This window comes from Coturnix japonica, chromosome 4 (assembly GCF_054131305.1).
Source record: "Coturnix japonica strain WE chromosome 4, WE-NBRP24, whole genome shotgun sequence".
NCBI classification, from domain to species: Eukaryota; Metazoa; Chordata; class Aves; order Galliformes; family Phasianidae; genus Coturnix; species Coturnix japonica.
Window position 1 is genome coordinate 52778353 of NC_140666.1, and position 19314 is coordinate 52797666.

Below are 19314 nucleotides of genomic sequence, written 5' to 3' on the forward strand. Positions count from 1 at the left end.
ACCTAAAATAAATGCAGAAAAACCTGAAAAGCCACTGCCCAAACAAGGGCCTGGCTCCTCTCCTCCTTCCCCTTCCAAAGACTCTGGAAACATTAGTCCTGGCAGAAGAACTGTGTTAATAGGCTGCTCTTCCCTACTTTCAGCAGCAGAGTCCAATGCAGATGTGTGTTCCTGCCAGTGCTACTTGCAGGAAGCTCATCTCCTGTTTCCAAGCCACCTCCCCACCCTCATGGGTATTTAAATAAAGATAGCAAGGTACACAACCAACATTGTTCCACCTTTATTTTAACAATCAGATAAAAACAGAGCCATGGTTTTAAAAGACTTATTACATTGCAATTATAAAGTGCATTTTCCACTTGACGGCTGTGTACAAAAGTAGTTTTAAAAACACACATGCAAAAGAACCCACAAGGCACTTCCAGGCATAGAGTGAGGAGAGCAACCCCTTACTTCTATGTTCACATTGACAATGGAAAAAGGGAAAAGGCCACAAGTAGTATTTTTAAACTACTATTGGTCAAATAGTTCCCAGCCTAGCTTTTACTTATGGTATTGCTCTTCTAGCTTATCTTCCATGCTCTTCCCTTAAGCACACCACTTCCACAGCCTGAAAACACAGGCCCCGTAAGGAGATCCACCATCCTCAGCACCCCAGACACATGCCTCATTTCGGCCCATGAGCAGCCCTCTCCAAGCACAGAAACATGCAGGAGGGCACAGCTTCTTTACAGTGTCTTACAGCACTAACACCATTCACTAAATCCAAACAAACAAAATCAGTGTCACTCAAACTTCAGTTTAAAAATGGGTTCAAGCCAAGCTGGGCAACAGTCCCTTCACAAGAGACCATAGCAGATAAGGGCTGACTCAGGAAGCTGTTTGAACAGACAGAGGAACCAAAGCTGATGAGCTCTGAGCTAGCAAGTACATTTATCACCTGGAATTAGCAATCAGGCAGAGTGACAACAAGCATCAATGCTGAGTTTAGTATAAAGCAGCAGCTTAAGGCTAGCTATTCTCACAAGCTCTTTTGTCCCTTTCAGCACTCAACAGTGATTATACTATCCCTTCTAAGTTAGGAAAAACAGCTTCGGTACTTTATACAGCAGTCTCCAGATCTAAAAGCTAGGTTTAAAAGCTTATCAAGTAGTCTAGCCCACACTGCTTCTCCCCAACCAATCTAAAGGCTGCTATAGGCACCCAAAAATTTCATAAAGCTTATGCACTAGGAAAATTCCCTTGACCTCTACTCCTACAGACTATTCAGAACCCCCCCCCTTTGACTGGGGGATTACTTTTTCTGCTCAACTATGCAAGCAGCTTTGCAAGGCTGTTTGGCACTGAACAAGCTGGCTACCTCATCTCAGCACAGCTACCTAGTTTCAAAAGTGATAGCTCACACTGGCGATTTGTTTCACACCTGGAGGTGGCATCAGAGTAAGCCCAAATACCACATCCCCACACTCCTCCACACTGGTGGGGTGAGCAAGAACAAAACAAAGCTTAGACATTCCCAGGTTGAAGTGGCAGCAACTGCTAGAGAGGCAAGGGAAGCACAGCATACTGATGTTCATTACAGCCACAACATCCTTGTACATGAGCAGTGCCACTCCATCTGCTGCCAAGCAGTCCAAGGCACAGAGTAATAAACCAGTACGCTTTTTAATTAAAAAGGCAATATCAATTCTGTTTATCTCAAACCATTGATGGTGCACATGATCCCAGCACTTTATCAGCCAAGGCACTTTCGTCACAGTAGGCGCATGACAGCCACCTTCCCTCTTCACGACACTGCCATGTGTTTAGCTCCCACAACACCTGAGAACAGCTGCCTGCATGAGCCTCATGCCAAAGCCCAGCAAGGCCAACAGCTGATTTCAAATGTCCATCAAGGGATAAAAGCAACGCTGGTCACTTGTGATTAAAAGAGAGGAAGGTTATAAAGAAGGCAGTCACGGCTGTCAGCCTACAGATGCTTTACAAGCACTGTGCAGCTACAGCTAACCTCTATTTTTGGTAACACCAACCAGCATATGATGAAAGCTTTTCAAGATCAGCTGATAAAACAACTGGTGACTAAGCATATCAGATTTTCCCCCACAGGCACATATGTCCCCTAATACAGCAGGCTGTGAGGGTCACATCTTATCACAGTTGTATTCTCACTTCCAAAATACCCTTCCTGCCTCAAGCAGAAAGGGCTTCACACGAGGAAGTGCACAAGATGGCTGTTCCCCATAAAGCCAAATCACTTCAACATTTCCAGACAGACACGGGCCAACCCTCCAGGAGAGCCCTGATGGTGAAGTACAGCACACTTAAAAATACTAGGGAAAAAAAAAAACCCACCAACACCAAAACCCTTTTAACACTAGCAAGCAACACGAACCAGCCACCACTACATAGCTTCAGCAGACAACCCAAGCACTGTAGTGTATCCCTGGAGACTAGCAGCTTTACAGAAGAGGAAGGAGTAGCAGCACTGAACAGACAGGCAAGAGACATCTCCTTTTCTTTTGATCATCTGGAGAGTCTGCTATCTGACTTGAGACAGGGAAGGCAGCCCTCTGCATTAGAGATGCACCCCTGATTATAAGCCAACTGCCAGCAGAGTACTGCACTTTTCCTTTTGCTGGGAGGCTTATGCAGCGCTACAGGGAGCCTCACTTCTTCCACCTTTCCACACACCTCGTGTTTAGGAAGACTCCCACGTCTGCAGGCACCACCAACAGTCAGTCAGAACATTAGGTCCTTATGTCAGTAATAGGGCCCTAGCTTTTCGTATCCCGAATAGCTTGGCCACTCGGCAAACAGACCATAGGCGCACCGAGGACTCCCAAACTGGTCAAAGGCACTGCTGAAGTCTGGGCTGCACGGGGGGCGGAGGGCTTCCTGGGCAGACTTCAGTTCTGAGCGTATGATTCTGTAATTTGTGCCCCTGTTGCTGTCCCAGTACACCTTGCCATTGCACTCAAAGGAGACGGCAAACTCAACTCTTTCATGGGATTGAATTCCATCGGGCAAGCTGATGTCGAAAGAAAACGTGTCCCGATCTGATCCTCCGTACGTATCCTTGACATATTGGCACGGGAAATCTACAAAGTTTTTCCAGGTGTCAAATGTCATCCTGATCCTCACGGACTTTTCAAAAGCCAGATTCCTCACTTTCACTGTGCCCACAACAGAGCGCTCCTTTAACATACAGTTTTCAAGGCACACGCAGTCTGTCTGAAGACGGTTTCTGAAGTCCAGGTAGTCTGCAGAGGGCTGGACAAAGTCCAGGACAAAGCTGTCCCTCTCTACTGTTGTCAGACTCACAATGTTGTCGATCAGCTCGGTGATGTTGAAAGGAATATCTAGAGGATCATCAAACTCTGAGAACACCTTCACCATTGTCAGAGCAAAGCCTCTGCTATCCGCAAACGACACCTTCTTCTTCACCTTGTTGTGTGTGAAGGAGTTTTCTGCCTCTTCTGGTCCAGTCAGTACTGCCTTGCTGTTCAGCTGGATGCACGGCCGCAATGGCTTGTTTGGCTTTGGGGCAATTTTGCAGGCACACCTCTCTCTTCGCAAGGGTGAGGAGCACAGGTACAGCTGCATTGCTACATCCACAGCCATTGCTTGTTTGTGAGGAAAATAGTCTATTACACTGAAAGATCAAAAGAAGGAGCAGTTTATGTCAGAGAAGCATTTCAGTGACTTGTCAGATAGTTGCTACACTATTCCCCATCCATCCTAAAGAAGCTCAGTTTCCATCACCCCCAAAGTGCCTCAAGCTCTGTCAGAGGCCAGTACTTGCTTGACTTACAGATATGTTGGGAAGCGTGCTACCACAGTGCTGTGGCTCAGCCATAGCCTGTTACATCCCCTCAAGGGCAAGACAACTTCCCATTGCTTGCTACAAAGTCACCATGCTAAGGCACATGCAGTCATCACCCTTTTAGGCTTGCAATAGCAGGCTCTGGAACACCTCTGACTTAAACCAAAGATCTGTGGCTACTTGGTCCTACTGATTCTCACTTTACACTTATAGAAGAGCAACTTTCTTCCCACTTCGCACTTTAAAACAGGTATCAGGCAGCCAGAAGGTTCCTCCTCCACGCAGAATGCACACCTTAAGCCTACAAAACACTTAAAGAAACATCAGTGTAGCTAGAGCAGGCAAGCTGTGTGATGTACTCAAGGCTGACAGAGGCTTTGGAAATAAGCCCTCCCCTCAGAGGCACAGATTGCGTGTCTCTCCACCACAGCATCTCCTCCTCTAGCATCCAGCTCCCAGTGACACAGCACAGTCCCTCTGTGCACCCATATCTTGAAGGCAGGCTACTTCCTTAATTAAATTCCCTGTTTGGCTGCAGACCATGTTCCAAAGCCGGTCTCACTGCTAGAGCAGCAGCAGCTGACCGCACAAGGGCTCGTGCTGCCAAAGCCACACACAGCCAGCTATAGGACTGATAGCTGTCCCTGTGCCAAGACAAAGCAACAGAGCTGCTCTCTCCAAGTCTGTGCTTTACTTTCCCACCCTGCAGCACCAACAGGGCAGCCCTCCATAGCATCCCTTCAGCAGCAGCACTTGCTTACGTTAAAAGGCATAGACAAAGGTTTGCTTCCCAACAGCAGCTACCTCCCGCATTTCTTCTTTAAGCCTTCTTTGAAGCTCAAGGGCACCTGCACAAGGACAGACAGCAGATCCACCTGTCTGCCAGCACCAAGCCGTTCAGCTCTTCCTGGTTTCACTGGCTTTCTCACATATGTCATACAGCTCATTTCCTCCTTTCAAACAAACCAAGGACAACTTCACCTGCACCCCCTCCCAGCAGCAGCCATACACCTGATCTCCCATTCAGCACTCAGGTACTTCTGTAAGCCTCAGTAACAACCAGCATTTAACATTAAGAGGCCAGGAGCATCCTGCCTGTTTTGCACGACTTGAAGCACATCCAACTTGAAAACCAGAGGAAAGGGAGCGAGCAGGACCACCCCTTTCAAAAGGGGAAGGCTGCATTCCACTCACCACCCCCCCTCCAACTGAGCCCAACCCCGTATCAAGCAGCTCCCACAGCACAGACCTGGTTACCCCCACGACCCCTACAGGATACCCCCCGCGACACAGCCCCGTCCCCCATACAGCCCGTACCTGACGCAGCGCATAGAGCCCGCTCACACAGCCCCAACCCCGAACCACCACCTCTAACAGGGTGGCCCCACAGCGGACCCTTAAAGGCACCGCCCGCCCCTCCCTCCCTGCCGCCTGACCAATGGGTGCCGTCCTCCTCAATGGAACCCTCCTCCTCTGCGGCGATGGGGCTGGATGTGTCGTACCCAGCCGGCTGGGGGGCTGCGCTCGCTGGGCTGGGTTGAGGGGGGGGGGGGTGTTTGGGGCGAGAATTGGGGGTTTCGAAAAGCCAGCTGGATGCCTGGGGTCTCCTGAGGGAATTTCCTGTGCCTGAGCAGGCGTTGTGAGCCTCTCTGGTATAAAACTGGTGCAACCCCGGGGGGTTTTTGCCAGCAACAAGCAGCCAAAGGTGACAGGAATGCCCCGAGGCCTTCTCAGGGGGCTGCTGTCCTCAATAAGGTGTTCGGTTTGCACTGAGGGGTGGGGTGGGGTGAGGAACGAGGATTGCTCACACTTTCCGTCCCATAGCTGAAGCTCTGGGGCAGAAATGCCAGGAGACGTTCCCAAATCGCATTTCCTGACAAGATTTAGGGCACGAAGTGGAAAAACTGAGCTTCTCACAGACACGAGAAAGTCGTCTCTTACAATGACAGTGTTATGAACAACCACCTGCGGGAGCCAAGCGGCCGGCAGAAGCCCATCCCAAGGCAACTCAATGCTCCAGCGGCGACACCTCCTCCTCGCCTCCTGGGAGCTGGGAATGGTGACAAGGCTGGGAGTAACAGCCTCTTGTTGGCCTCCGAGCACACCAATGTGAGCACTGCTGCTCTCCCGCCTCCCTCCCAGAGCATAAAAGCGGTATTGAAGAGTCAACATTTGTTTTTAATTAGCCGGTGGAAGCAGGCATGGCTATTGTTAAACCCAGAGACTTCCTGCTGTAAAGCTGCTGCTTAATCAACTCGCTGCTCCGCAATGCAAAGCGATGCAAAAGGGTTGTGTTGGGGGGAAAGACCATTGTTTTAGCCTCATAGGTTCCTGCTTTTAGATAAAGGCAATGATAAGGAAGCTGGGGAGAGAAATCTACTGCAGGTCCCTTGGAGATGTGGATCAGTATTTTACATGCCAGCGGCAGTGTGGAATTTCAGCAGGGCTGATTGGCGACAAGGTTTGTGCAGGGATGCGGGGTAGCAAGGATTCGCCCAAGAGCAATGGACAGAGGCCCCAAAAGGCCCTTGGGTCTGCACAGCCATCTCCAGACAGCGCTACCGCAGCCTGGCTCAGCACGGTGGCTCAGGGTGCATTTCTGTCGCGTGATAGAAGCTCTGTTTGCCTTGTGCAGGGCGAATTGCTTCACAACTGCTGCCTACTGTTTGCCTCTGAAGCAAAGGTAGGTGGAAGCCGGGGCAGGGCATTGTGGCGGGCTGTGGACACAGGCTCTTATCTTTTGGGAGCAGAGATAATGGCTATATTTAGCTTTGCACTGAGCCCTTGCACAGTGGTCTTACTGATTTCCCCATAGCTTTCCACCCCTCCTGGCTTGTTGGGGGATGAAGAAGAGCGATCTTCCCCTTCTCTGCTTGCTGCATAGCATGGGGAAGAAGCTAGTCCCTGGGGGGAGAACTGCAGAACAAGCCCCATCCCTGATGGATGCCTCTGCGAGGAGATTCCCTTTGTCCTCCCAGATATCACCTGGAGTTTGCCCAAAGTGCAGGGCTCTGTGAGGACTCCTGGTCCTGCCACCCCTCGAGTTCCCACAGTGCTAGTTGGAGCTTCCCCTCCTCACTGTCAGGAGCTCAGATCCCAGCTGACAAGCAGGAGAAGGGAAGCAGGACTAGGGCATTATGCAACGTGTCCACACTGCAGTGGGCTGTGGGGCCAAGGCTCAAGGGCGAGTATTGTAAACCTGTGGGGTGGCTGACGTAACACTGCTGCCTGAGGACCCGCTGCCACAGGACACCCCCTCCACAGCTCTCTGTCCCTTCCCAAATCATCAGCAGAGATGGACAGCGTCCATGGTGGTGCCTGGTGCTGCTGCAATGCTGGCAGTTGTCAGAAATTTCCCAATTAGCGGTGCTGCTTTTGAGCCGGGTCCCAGTGCTCCCACCAAACAGAAGAGAGTTTTGTTCGTGACAAGGCCAAGAGGGTAACTCTGAAGTAATTTAAATCTGGTGTTGCCTCATGTCAAAATACCAAGGGAAAAGCTAATTTTGGAATAATTTCTGTCATGATTGGGAGGAAAGCCTGGCTTATACAGAAGAGGTTATTTTGGGCTGCCCCAGGGCGAAGGGTAGGAGGCAGCTTGACTTTCTGTCCTCCAGAAAGGATGCACCCATGTGTCCATCTGGCCATCAGTCCTCCCTCATACAGATGGGAACCAACCTCTCAGGAGGATGGGACGCTCACAGACTCCCTCTAGATTTCAACAGCGAGTCAACAGAATCAAGCATGGAAAAAGACCCAGTGAACATCCTTTTTTTAGTAGGTCTCCAGCTCCTGCAGCTACCCCAGGAAAGGAGGCAAAAAACACATAACATGTCATAGTGTTGAAGGAAATCCCACTTTGGTTTCCAATTCCTGCCCCAAGGCAGAAGCCCTGCTTCCACTCCTGGCTCTGCCCCAATGCAATGAGTTACCTCAGTACATTGGCTGCTGACCCGCAATGGGATATTGACCCTGGCATGGCTCTGTCAGGATCTCATATGCACTCAGATGGTCAAACACCCCAAGGAACATGTACTATGCCCTGCAGGAGACTGAGGCACCTTCCATTCCAGCCCAGCATGGGGTCAGGTACAAAACCTGGTGCTCTGTGTTCTGCCAAAAATATCAGGTAGTGTGAAATTATTGGTTCCTAATAATAAGAATGTCCAGCAATAGGCAGCAAGAAAATCCATGCAAAAATGAAGTCTGTTGGGGAAGGAATGGATGGAAATAAGAAAGCTGCTACTCACAGGGAAAAAGGGGATGGGTTTGGACTGGGATCTGCCCTAAATGCACAAGTCATAGTGAAGTAAGGTATATTTTAACTTCAGTGCCCTAGAAAGATTGCAAACCTCATTTGATGGGGCAGATACCTTGGGAACTTACACTCAGGACTGGAGAGTCACTGGGCTTATTTCTGCATGAGAGACTGTGCTTTGCTTGAAAGTCACTTGTGTGCTCATGAAGGTTGGGATAGAAAAGATCAGGCTGAGGGCTCCTTGTAGTCATTGATGATAAATGCAAACTCAGTTTTCTTTTGAGGATCCATAGGCTCTCTTTGCTACAGCAAACAGTGATCCCTCCGTGAAGCCTTTTGTCTCATCTGAAGATCAGCATCAATGAAAGATGGGATCTGTTGCTTTCTGGACTTGCCTATCTCTGTCCATTCACTATAAAGAGAATCTAAAAACTAGGAGGAACTAAATGGCTGATGTGGTGTCTCAAGCAAGTATCAAAAGCAAAGTCAACAATAATGCAAATGCTGTGTGGAGGATGCTGAGCCCAGGTTTGGTTCATACAAATGCCTTCACTGTCTGCGGATGTCTTGGCCCTGTCTGCTCCCTTAGTGAGTATCCTGTAGGGATGGCTCTATCCCTGCCCCATCCCACAAAGTCTACTCAATCTCTTTTGTGTTTAACAGAAGCCAGTGGTGCACAGCACCTTTGTACCAGAGCAAGTGCTTCTAAACTTGGGTTGGAGGAGGCAAAATTTAGAAATTGTGCCTGCAAATGAAGACACACCCAGCTCAGGAATATCTGTAAAGCCTGGAATGCAGGCTAGTTATTCATAGGAAGCCAGGGGGGAGGAACTCGGGCCATTGGGCAGTCTACTAAGCAGCATTTTGGTGCTGGCAGCTGGGAATAGCGTGTGTCCCAAGCCCATGGAGCCTGTGAGCATTTTTGGCTGTCTCCTTCATCCCCTCCTCCTCTAGACTTTGCTCATCCTCTATTCCTAATCTGCTCAGATTCCAGCAGTACAGAATGGCATGTGGAAGAGGACAGTGCTGGCAGGCTCAAGCAGCAGCCACAGCAATCCTGCAGTGACTGAAAATGGACCTATAGAAAACACACCCCCACACCACAGGTACAACAAAATGCTTGGAGTCTATCACCGCTCAATGGATGCCACTGCTCCTGAGTAAAAGTTGAAGTGTAGGACTGGTCAAGGTGGTGCAGACACAGCAGATAGAGGAGAGTGTCCTTGGCCATCTGAGATGAGAGATCAGCCTACAACGATCTGAACCAGGGGGCACCGGCAAAGCTGGTAAGAAAGCAGTGATAGCAGGTGCTATGGGAAAATCAGTAAGGTGAAATAAATAAGATGGTTTTGAAACTGATCACGAGTAGGCTGAGAGTTAGGTTTGCTGATATATCTGCTCTTGCCAAAGGAGATAACGCATCTAGAAGAGATGCAGTATGGCACAGTAGCTGAATATCCTGGGTAACTGCTGGTTTTAGATGACTGTTTTTGAGGAAGGAAGTTAATGCAAAATTGTTTTTTCATTTCTTGCACAAGACGACAGCAACGTGGGCATCTTTGTGACTCTCACATACGTACACATTTGTACTCATATGGACACATCCTTACACATGTGATAGTGTTAAGGATCAGTGTTAGAATTCTATATGTGCTCTATGCTCATTTAAGCTCACAGAACAAATCATCATCTACTGCTGAGCTTTCCAGCTGCAGAGCAGAAGAAAACTGGTCCCACAGATTTAGAGCTTTCTTAGGTTTTCATCTTTTTTACCCCCACGGCTGTGATGATAACTTGAGGAGTTTATCTGAAAGCCAAATGCAGTCAGTCTCTGTTGATAGGCCATCTCTCCTGGTCTTTCAAAAATACTTTGATCCCCACCCTGCTGTCTTAGTCCAAGTTTGTGCAGTAGCACAACATCCAAACTAGTAGTGCAATGCTGACATGCTGCAGGCGACATCAAACTCTTGGCACTAATTATTGTCATTGATGTAAGGGTCACTTCAGAGCACAAGGTTTCCTGTGATCTTCTAGCTCCCAGTGTGGAAACAGGAAACGAATAAACGCCATTTTCTAAAGCTGATTGTTGTAACCTTGTTGTCTGAAACTCAGACAGCACTTCAGATTTCCTTATTACCACGCATCTGAAAGGCAGCAGGCTGCTGTCACCTCCCAGAGAAGGGTTCTATGCCTTAGTTGGCTACTCCACAGAGAACTGACCCACTGCAATTGCTGCCGACTTTCTCATCTTCCTTTGGTTAGTTGGTCTCAAAATGATATGAAGGATAGGCAGCCTTCTGACTTCCTTAAGATCTGTGTTTCTTCCATGGGAGCCCTTACAAGGCCTAAAGCAGTTCAGCCTTGTGCTGAGCTGGATGGCAACTTTGAGACAACTTTTATAGCCGCTGGTCCCATAGCCAGTAGACTTGTGGTTGCAGCATGGTTTGCTCAGGGTCCTCCAAAAGGTGTGCAAAAGTAGCTTTTATCTCAATCAAATCACAGCAGCTCAACTTAAGCTGCTTGTGTCAGCTCCCTGTGACCTCCCCTACCAACAGGGCCCGATCCAGCTTGTGCAAAGACACAGCTTGGGCTTTGCACCATTCTTGTGCTGCCTATACGGGACAGAGCTTCTCTGGCCCTCCAACTGCCTCCAAGAGTTTTAAAAACCTCTGATAAAACTCAAGCTAACACAGCTATAAATAGCAAACAATGGCTCTTGGTTAACCCGGGGGCTTTGGTCATGGAGCTGGCTCTGTACTTCAGTGTTTGGCTTTTCCCAGCCTCAGGTTTCATATCAGCTGGGTTCCAAGTTCATTAACACCACCAGCTCATTTCTGCCTTCTATTCTAGGCAACAGGAGGCACATGTTTCCACAAATATGCACCCATGTGTATGAAAATATGTGTTTATATATTACACAGCTGTAAATATACTTGTATGTATCTATAAAGGTATACTTGATGTACTCAACTACTTCGTGGTCACTGTGGCACAGATGGCCTCCAATCACCACTTCACCTATGAGACTCTGTTTACAAGCAACAGATCTAGGAGGGCACATTTACAGGTCAGCTCCCTTAGTACCTGCACCAAAAAGTTACCATCAGGGAGTTTTAGGAATACACTGGATCTGTTTGTATTAGCTCTGTGATGTTCCCATTTAATGTCTGGCAATTGAAGTCACCCATAAAGACAAACTAGGTTGCAAAGTACGTAATTTCCCCATCTGCTGTGGATGTTGGAGTGGACTGTCCATCACAGGCCTATGTATCACCATGCTGCTGTTCCCCAGCATTTCTTATCTGCACAAACATGCTTCCTGTTTATTGAGCAGACTTTTTTTTTGTTTTCCAGGTCGATTTCCCCTATGTGTATATTATTGCTGTTATTATTGGCTGGCATGGCATGACCCGTCAGAGGTAATGTGCCGTACTGAAGGTTTAATCTCAGGGGAATGATGGCAAAAAAGCCATTACTTAAAACTGAGAGCATGCTGTATAATGAGCAAATACTGAGTGATGAGAGGCAGATAAGAGATGGAAAACTCACATATCAGTAAGGTATGGATCCAGTATTATGTGGCTGAGAGAGAAGGAAGAAAGAAAACAAAGATGAATCTCAAAATACTTCAATGAAGGTCTTAAACATTTTGCAAATAGGAAGTAGTATATGAATGTGTGTTCAATATGCTGCCTCAGAGCAAAGCCCTTCCTTTAATTAATTACTAATACAAAGTTGTTCTAGTCTGTATGAAGCAGTCAGTTATGCTAAAGCTATATTAACCCAACCTAAGGTAAATTCATGTTTTTATTACTAATACAAAGGTATTTTATTCAGCACAATGCAAATAAGCCTATCCATGGACTCTGTGCAAGTAGTCTGGCTCAAAGACCTTTGCCCATAGACTGTGCTGGGACTCTTGCACCTCTGAAGATTTACGCTCACTTTACATCCCATTGCAGACTAGCTGGGCTTGTGCTGACTTTGTTACCCTTGATGTGCTCAGCTGCAGCCTATGCAGCTCACATCCCAAAGGCTCCCAGGTAGAAATGCTCCTGAGCTTTGCAAACAGCTTGAAACCACCTGTAGGAACAGGTAGTGATGGCCATCCTGTGATGATGCTTCCCACCCACATGCTCCAATCAGAGAAACGGTCCTAGAGCAGCTTCTGGCATTGGTAATTCCAGCAGCCCTATGTGGGAGAGCTGGGACATAGGGAGGGCATTGGTGAGCGTTACTGGTGTAAAAATCAAAGGTACCTGCTGTGGGACAAGCAAAAGGAAGCTCTGCCTGATAATAAATAGGGCATATATAAAAATCAGATGTAGCAGCCTGAGAATCTTGTTTCTGTGCTCCTCTGAGCAAAAAATCAGTGAGTCCTTCAGAAGCTACCAGTGTTGGCCCCTGGCTTCTGTGCAGGGGGCTCAGAGCACAGTCAGGGAAGGGCCCAGATGTGCCTGGTGACATTTGAGTTCAGGGGTTCAAGTATCTGGAAAAAGCCTGATAAGAGCTAAGAATTCAAGTGGTCCTGAAATAGTGGTAAGGGCAGCTGGGGAATGCCTCATATGGACACATAGGCCTAGGCAGTGGGGCTTGGTATGCAAGGAGGTGACACCTGCCCCACACACTCAGTGTCACGTCTCCATCCCAAAGAGTCTGGTATGGGGTAAGTGACAGACGCTGCATCTCAAACGTGCTGGGGAGCTTGTCCTCTGCCTGCCCTACCTAGGGCTGCATGAGAAGGGAGGTCCACAGTGCCCAAAGTGGCTTCCCCTTCATTCTGAGGAATGGACTTGCCTGCCAAGCACACATGCTGGACTGCTTTGCTCATAACATCTGCTTTTCAGCTGTGCTTCATATTGCATCTTAGAGTATCAGGCATTCCCTTGAGCTCTGTGCCTCCATGGGGTGAGGTTTTGGAGACACAAGCAGCGATAGCATTTTCATCATGGGCTGCACAGTGAACCAAGGTCATCCAAAAGAGGGCCTGAGCTTTCCCAGTTCCTTTACTGGGTCATCTCAGATATCTTGATTTACTATAGTATGAGATAAAGTATACTTCTGTCTGGGATGAACTAGAGACTGCTAGAGACAGGCATAGTTGGGCATCGAGGGGGAGAATGCTAGATAAGCCTAGCATCAAACAGTGACAGCCACATGACTGGATTTTTGGAGACTATTTTCTAACCAGTGATTGAATCAGTTCCTACCCTTGTCCCCTTTTTCATCCTGGGACAAGGAAATTTGGCTCATCCCAAATCTTTGCAGTTGTTTAATGGCTCTCAGTCTCTTCCTGGACTCATTTGCCTGGATAAGGAAATGGTGCTTGAACTGGCTGTGCTCACACTGAGCTCATGTAGCCAACAGAGATCCATGCAGCATGAGCACTGTTGCAAAATTCCCTGCTCTCTCAAGCAGGGAGGGCTGATGTCCAATGAGTTCAGTCTTAACTCCAATCTCCAGACAGACACAGTGAGCAAACAGCAGCTTTCAGAAAAGGCCTCGAGCAAGCAGCACCACAATTCCCTGTGTCTGGGCTCCCTGGGAGGCTGCTGTCAATCCGCCTTGGGCACAGGTTGCTGTGGCTTGTGCCAGTGCCTCTGTGCATCCATTTCCTCTGGCTGTTCAGGGTCTCTCTCAGAAGGGTTTAGTCTGATGCAGTATTCTCCTCCAGGCAGGCCTGGAAGGTGGCAATCAGAACCTATATATCCCTTCTTGCAAATTCAATAGGAATGTGGGAGTCACAGCTCTTTAGAAGTGACTGAAAAGAATCCAGGGAGCTGAAGTGCCTGCTTCACATCCTGTGGAGATGCAACATTAACACATTGAAAGTCCATCCCTGAATCCACACAGCCGTATTGGGAAACCAGACACAGTTGCCCAGCCTTCTCTTCCTTTCTTCTCTTATGTTTCCATTCTTTCTACCCTGTAGAGTTGTTCAGAGCAAGTCAAACAAGGGCTTGAACACAGCAGTAGGAAGCTGTTCTACTCACTAAAGTGCAGGAAATAGACTCCAAAGGAGCATAAAGGAAGTTCAGACTGAATCACCTTAAATCTGCCTAATGCTGAACCAATGGGAGTAGTCTGTCTGCTTTACCTTCTGCAGGATTGTGAGGGTGAAATAGTGGATCTGAGGAAGGGTCTGGGAGCTCCATTGGGATAGATGACATGTATTACAGGACCCAGCAGGGCCTGGTTTGAAGGAGCAGGAGGGTAGCTGTGGTGTCCACACTGGGCACTGATCACATGGAGACTGTATGCTGTTGAGAGCTGCCAGCTTTGAGATTGAAGTCCCAGGTTTGTTCTGGGAACAGCCGCTGCATGGGACAGTGAGCTCTGTACACGTGCCCAAGCAGCCCCAGAGCACAAAATCAACACAACTCTCAGCCAGGCCTTGGGCTGCAGCTGGAGAGAGCAATCACCAGGCTGTCATGTCCCCTGTGGCTAGCCAGGAAGATCATACACAGGCCCCATTGAAGCATCTACCCCCAGCATCCTACTGGATGCACCCAGGCTCTGTAAGATGCACCACTCTTAGGCACCCTTGGGATGTAGCACAGCAAGTTGTGTACAAAGTGCTCGCTTTGCTGCCCTTAAACCCCTCTTATTTGCCATACTCTCTGGTCCTCATGTGCAGCTCCTAGTGTGCTGTGCTGTGCTCAGTTCTGCCCTGCGGGCTGGCTGGGCTTGGGGCTCCACACTGAGGCTGGGGAAGGCTGGTGGGTTCATGTTGAGCTCCTGAGCCTATAATCCTAGGGGTGTCTCTGAAAAAGCAAGTACCTGACAAATTATATGCATGTGCATATGCTTTCCTCCATGTGCTAATTAGGGGAAGAGGTTTCACTGCCCTTGAGCCTGTCCCAATTACTTTTCATCCCCTGTAGCTTTTCTCATCCCGCCAACAATCTTGGAAGAGCCTTAATTGAAAGGAACTGACCTTATCCCAGTAACATAGCATCCTTTGATGTGATTCCACATCACATCTCTAAATTGGAGAGAGATGGATTTGAAGGCTGAATTGTTCAGTGGATAATTGATCAGTGGGATGGTCGCAGTCAGAGGGTTGTGGTCCACAGCTCCATGTCCAGGTGGAAGCTGGTGATGAGAGATGTCCCCAAGGGTTCCATCTTGGGAGTGGTACTTTCAAACATGCTTTTCAATGACATAGATAGTGGTGGTGCTGGGCAGCCTGGACTGGTGGGTGGCAGTCCTACATGCCACAGGGAGCTGGAACTTTAAGGTCCCTCCCAGCCTAAGCTATTCCATGTTTCTGTGATTCTATGATGATCTCTATATCACTCAACCAAATCAGGACAGCTTCTTCTCCCATCCCTGTAGGATCAATTGCACACAGTGTTTCCTGCATGACAGCATTTACCACACCATCTCCATCTCTGCCTCCAAGGGAGGGCAAAATGTTCAGCCTTTGTCATTTTCACATTGCTCTGTTGGGAAAATGAAGCTCCCTAAGAGGTAACTAAGCTCTAGAGTGTGGACACCAGCATTTGCCAATGCAGTGGGCTTCAATAGCCTCCAGGTGACCTGCTTGAAAAGAGAGACCAAATGGCAGCAGGTTTAGGAATCTTGTCGTAGGTTTTCCAGGCAGAGCTGGCAGGGTGTCTCACCAGCAACCACATAGATGAGATACAGTAAGCAGCAGTGAGCGTGTAGACAAGTATTTTGCATTTATTCATTTGTATAAAATTCATTTGTTTAAAATTCTTTCATTTTAAATGAAAGAAATGATACACCTTGGAAATAGAAACCCTGCCCTGAGAAGGAAAAAGAGCCTTCAAAGCAGTCTTAGCAGGCCCTTCTGAGCCCTTTTTACATTCAAATGAGGCAGTGCCAGAGCCACAGCTATGGGGCTCTCTCCTCCACTTGTTCCCAGTCTCATCCAGGTGAATTTCCTCCCAGATGCTGAGCTCCAGATGCAGATGTGCTGACTGCAGGGCTTGCTGGAGGTTTGAAGCTATTTCAAATGATGTGAGTTGCTTGATTAGCTGAACCAGCCTCTGTCTGCCAACATCGTTGCTACACATGGCAAACAGACTTTGTTTTGGGCTCCAAGCACACTTTCTGTGTTATCAATGCAAAAAATTGAATGGGTGCAATATGTCATAAAGATAAGGGGATACTACAATCCCTCTGCCCCCAAAAGAACACCCTGAAATAATCCCTAATTTGTTTAGCATTAAAGAGAAGAGACCAGTTACTCTACTAGCTACAGCAATACTACTAATTCATCTTGGTTGCTGTGAGCACTGGAAACCTGATACAGCAAGTTCCTCAGTGAGAAGGTGATTGTTTCTATTTTTGCGGGGACAGGAATTTGTGGGATTAAGCAAGATGCTCTGGATGCAGCCCCAGCTCACCAGATGCCTGCCCTTGGGGCAACATGGTAGCAGCAGTACTTGGTGCAGAAATAAAAGTCCACATAGTGCAAAGCAGTGTGCAGTGCACTACGAGCTGGCAGAGAGCAGAGCTGACATGAAGTGCAGCCAATAATGCTCATCCTGCACAGGGCTTTTGCAATCAGCAGGATTTAAGCAGTGTTATTTCAGAGATGGATAACAGCCTTGCCCTCTCTTGCTTCCATCAGATCCCCTCAGAATGCTTCTTCCCTTCACCTGAGCACTGGAATTTCTTTGCCTATTCCAAACCCAAAGAAAATAGACCCTCCATGGGGATGTCTAAATACAATACATACCAAAGGCAATCGCAGCTGCACAGGCTGATGCCCTACTTGCTCCAATTGCCCATTTCCCGGGTATCTGCTAGGTAAGAGGACCAGCTGCTGCTGGTTGATTTAGATGACAGGGACTGTGTGATGCAGTGGTGATACTAGACTGCAAGAGACTGACCCCATCCTACTGCTTTTTATCTATTAATCCTATAGCTTTTAGATCTAGCAGGATGGGGGAAGGTGACAAATGTCCCTGAGCAAAGCCAGTACAATCACAGCTGTTGGGTCTAGCTAACATTCTCAAGGTGATCTGAGGACGGCCTCTCAGTATGCCATGCCTGGAACCCCACATCAAACAGTGTTTCCTGTGCTATGTTTTCCAGCAGTATGAGGAGCAGAAGTATTTTAGATGCTCTTCATAACTCTCTATGGCCAGAGGAGATCACCATGGGAAGCAGACAAGGTACAGCTGTGAGGAAGTGTATTTCACCTGCTGGAACTGTTGGGTGGCCTGGTGAAAGGAAGCATGAGGAGATGGCTTCCCCCCATGGTGCAGAGCTGAGAGGAGGAAGTTCTTTCTGTAGCTGAAGTTTGTAAGAGTTCAAAAAGGGACAACTCAAAAGAATAAGCCATTAAGGGCTATTAAATGGAGACACCTTGTCTGGCTCAAAAAAATGCTGATCAGCAGAGCCTGGGCAAAGTTTGGGGGAGATTGGCATGTTTCCACAGTTCCCTCTCTTCTGTAAGCATAATTTCTTCTTTGTGCTTTATTTTCCTCTTAATTTTATCGAGAGCACCTTGGGGAACAAGAAAGGGAGGTGATGTGTGGAGCACAGGTTGTCCCAGGATTATAATGCTTTATTGCTTACTAGCAGTAAATAAAATTGGCTGTGATAGCCTGAGAGGAGAGCAGATTGGCCTGTTTTATAGCCTTCTTTGTATCCCTGAGCTCTCAGTACTTCTTGGAGTCATTAAAGGGGTGACCCTGGAAATGTTGGCAGAGATTGGCTGATTAGAGATTAGTGGACAGGAGTGACTCTCACACTAAGCATGGGCTGTGGCATATCGAAGTGGAGGCCCTGCTTTACCTCTCCGTTCTCCCTGCACCTTTCAAGTAGCTCCTGGAGGACCTGGAAGAGGATGGGAAGGCAGACCCTTCTGCAGCCCTCTGCTGCTCCCCAGTGGCTGTATGAAGAAGGCATCACGGAAGGATCCGAAAGGGTGAAGCCCTGGAGATGCTGAAGGGGCTGTAGCATCCGAAAGCAGAGCTCCCGATGACCTCCTCCGCTTTCCCCGGGTCTCAAAGATAATTCTTACGGTGTCTGGATAAAGCAGGAAGACAAGGATTTGGGGGAGATCCGTTTGACGTCACTTGCTTTGGGGCTGGAAGGGTATGGATTGGGGGAATGTTTAAGAGAGGCAATGCCTGCTCAGAGACCAAGGCAGAAAAATGGCAAGTGAAAGACAAGTCATTTCCTGTCCCTGTAAGTGTCAGGGTTGTTTGTGCTCAGTGTAGCAGGTGCTTTGGCTAAGTCACAGGAGAAGACGAATGGAGGAATGTAAGAGGAATTTACAGAGCCAGCCTTTGCCATCCCACAGTGTGTTGCCTTTTGCAGCTCCTGTTGGGAACATTTCCCAGCGCAGCGCAGGCAGTATCTGCACTAACCTTGTTTGTAATACACACAAAAGCAGGACAAGGTCAGATCAAGCATTTCTCCATCCTACCTCCCATCTCTGATGAGGACCTGTAGGAGTTATGCTTGGAAAAGCAGGTGGTTGTTTTTTCCTCCTGGGCTTATTTGCTGCCTTTCTCTTTTTCCTTCTGTGCTCTTCTGGATCAAACTGTTTTTCTTCTTAGTTCCTGTTGCATTCACATGCATTTACCATCTTGTTATATCCAAGGCAAACAGCATTTTAAGTTATGGAAGCCAATAAATGGAGAAGGTGTAAAAACTCTCTGCCACTAATCATAGAATCATAGAATGGCTTGAGTTGAAAAAGACCAGAGTGTTCATGTAGTTTCAACCCCCCTGCTATGTGTGGGGTTGCCAGCCACCAGACCAGGCTGCCCAGAGCCACATCCAGCCTGGCCTTGAATGCCTCCAGGGACGGGGCATCCACAACCTCCCTGGGCAACCTGTTCCAGTGCGTCACCATCCTCTGTGTGGAAAATCTTCCTCCTAATAACTAACCTAAACTTCCCCTGTCTCGGTTTAAAACTGTCTATATTTATTTATTTATATTATTTATTCTGTCTGTATGAGTCTGAAAAAGGGGAAATCTAAGCCCAAAGCCCCGTGATAGGGGATTTTGATTCTACTTTTGAAATTGGAATGATCTTTATGAAAATAGCTTGGGATGCTCTGAAATTTAGTTTGGGCAGCGTGTGTTCCCTGCAAGAAGGAGGTGTTTGATGAAATCCTTTTTTTTTTTCTGCCAGGAGAAAAAAGAAGAGAAATAGACACTGGGTAACTTTGAGCTTGGGCACGCAGCACAGAGTTAAGTGGAACTGTTGTCCATCCTCCTGTCCCTTCACTGGCTGCCAGGACC

General features: G+C 48.0%; 1 protein-coding gene across 3 annotated transcripts; it reads right to left on the minus strand.

The window, feature by feature from the left end:
- Positions 1 to 267: 267 nt before the first annotated feature.
- On the minus strand, positions 268 to 5195 carry PPP1R3B (protein phosphatase 1 regulatory subunit 3B). Of its 3 annotated transcripts, XM_085546812.1 has the most exons (3): positions 5141 to 5195; positions 4585 to 4671; positions 268 to 3652 (listed from the first exon to the last, which is right to left on the minus strand). In XM_085546812.1, exon 3 carries the CDS (start codon positions 3619 to 3621, stop codon positions 2761 to 2763), a length of 861 nt encoding a protein of 286 aa, XP_085402938.1. In that variant the 5' UTR covers positions 3622 to 3652; positions 4585 to 4671; positions 5141 to 5195; the 3' UTR covers positions 268 to 2760. The 3 variants fall into 3 exon arrangements, with proteins under 3 accessions (XP_085402938.1, XP_015717306.1, XP_085402939.1); XM_015861820.3 differs by lacking the exon at positions 4585 to 4671; XM_085546813.1 differs by lacking the exons at positions 4585 to 4671; positions 5141 to 5195 and adding an exon at positions 4024 to 4129.
- Between the last annotated feature and the right edge of the window lie 14119 nt (positions 5196 to 19314).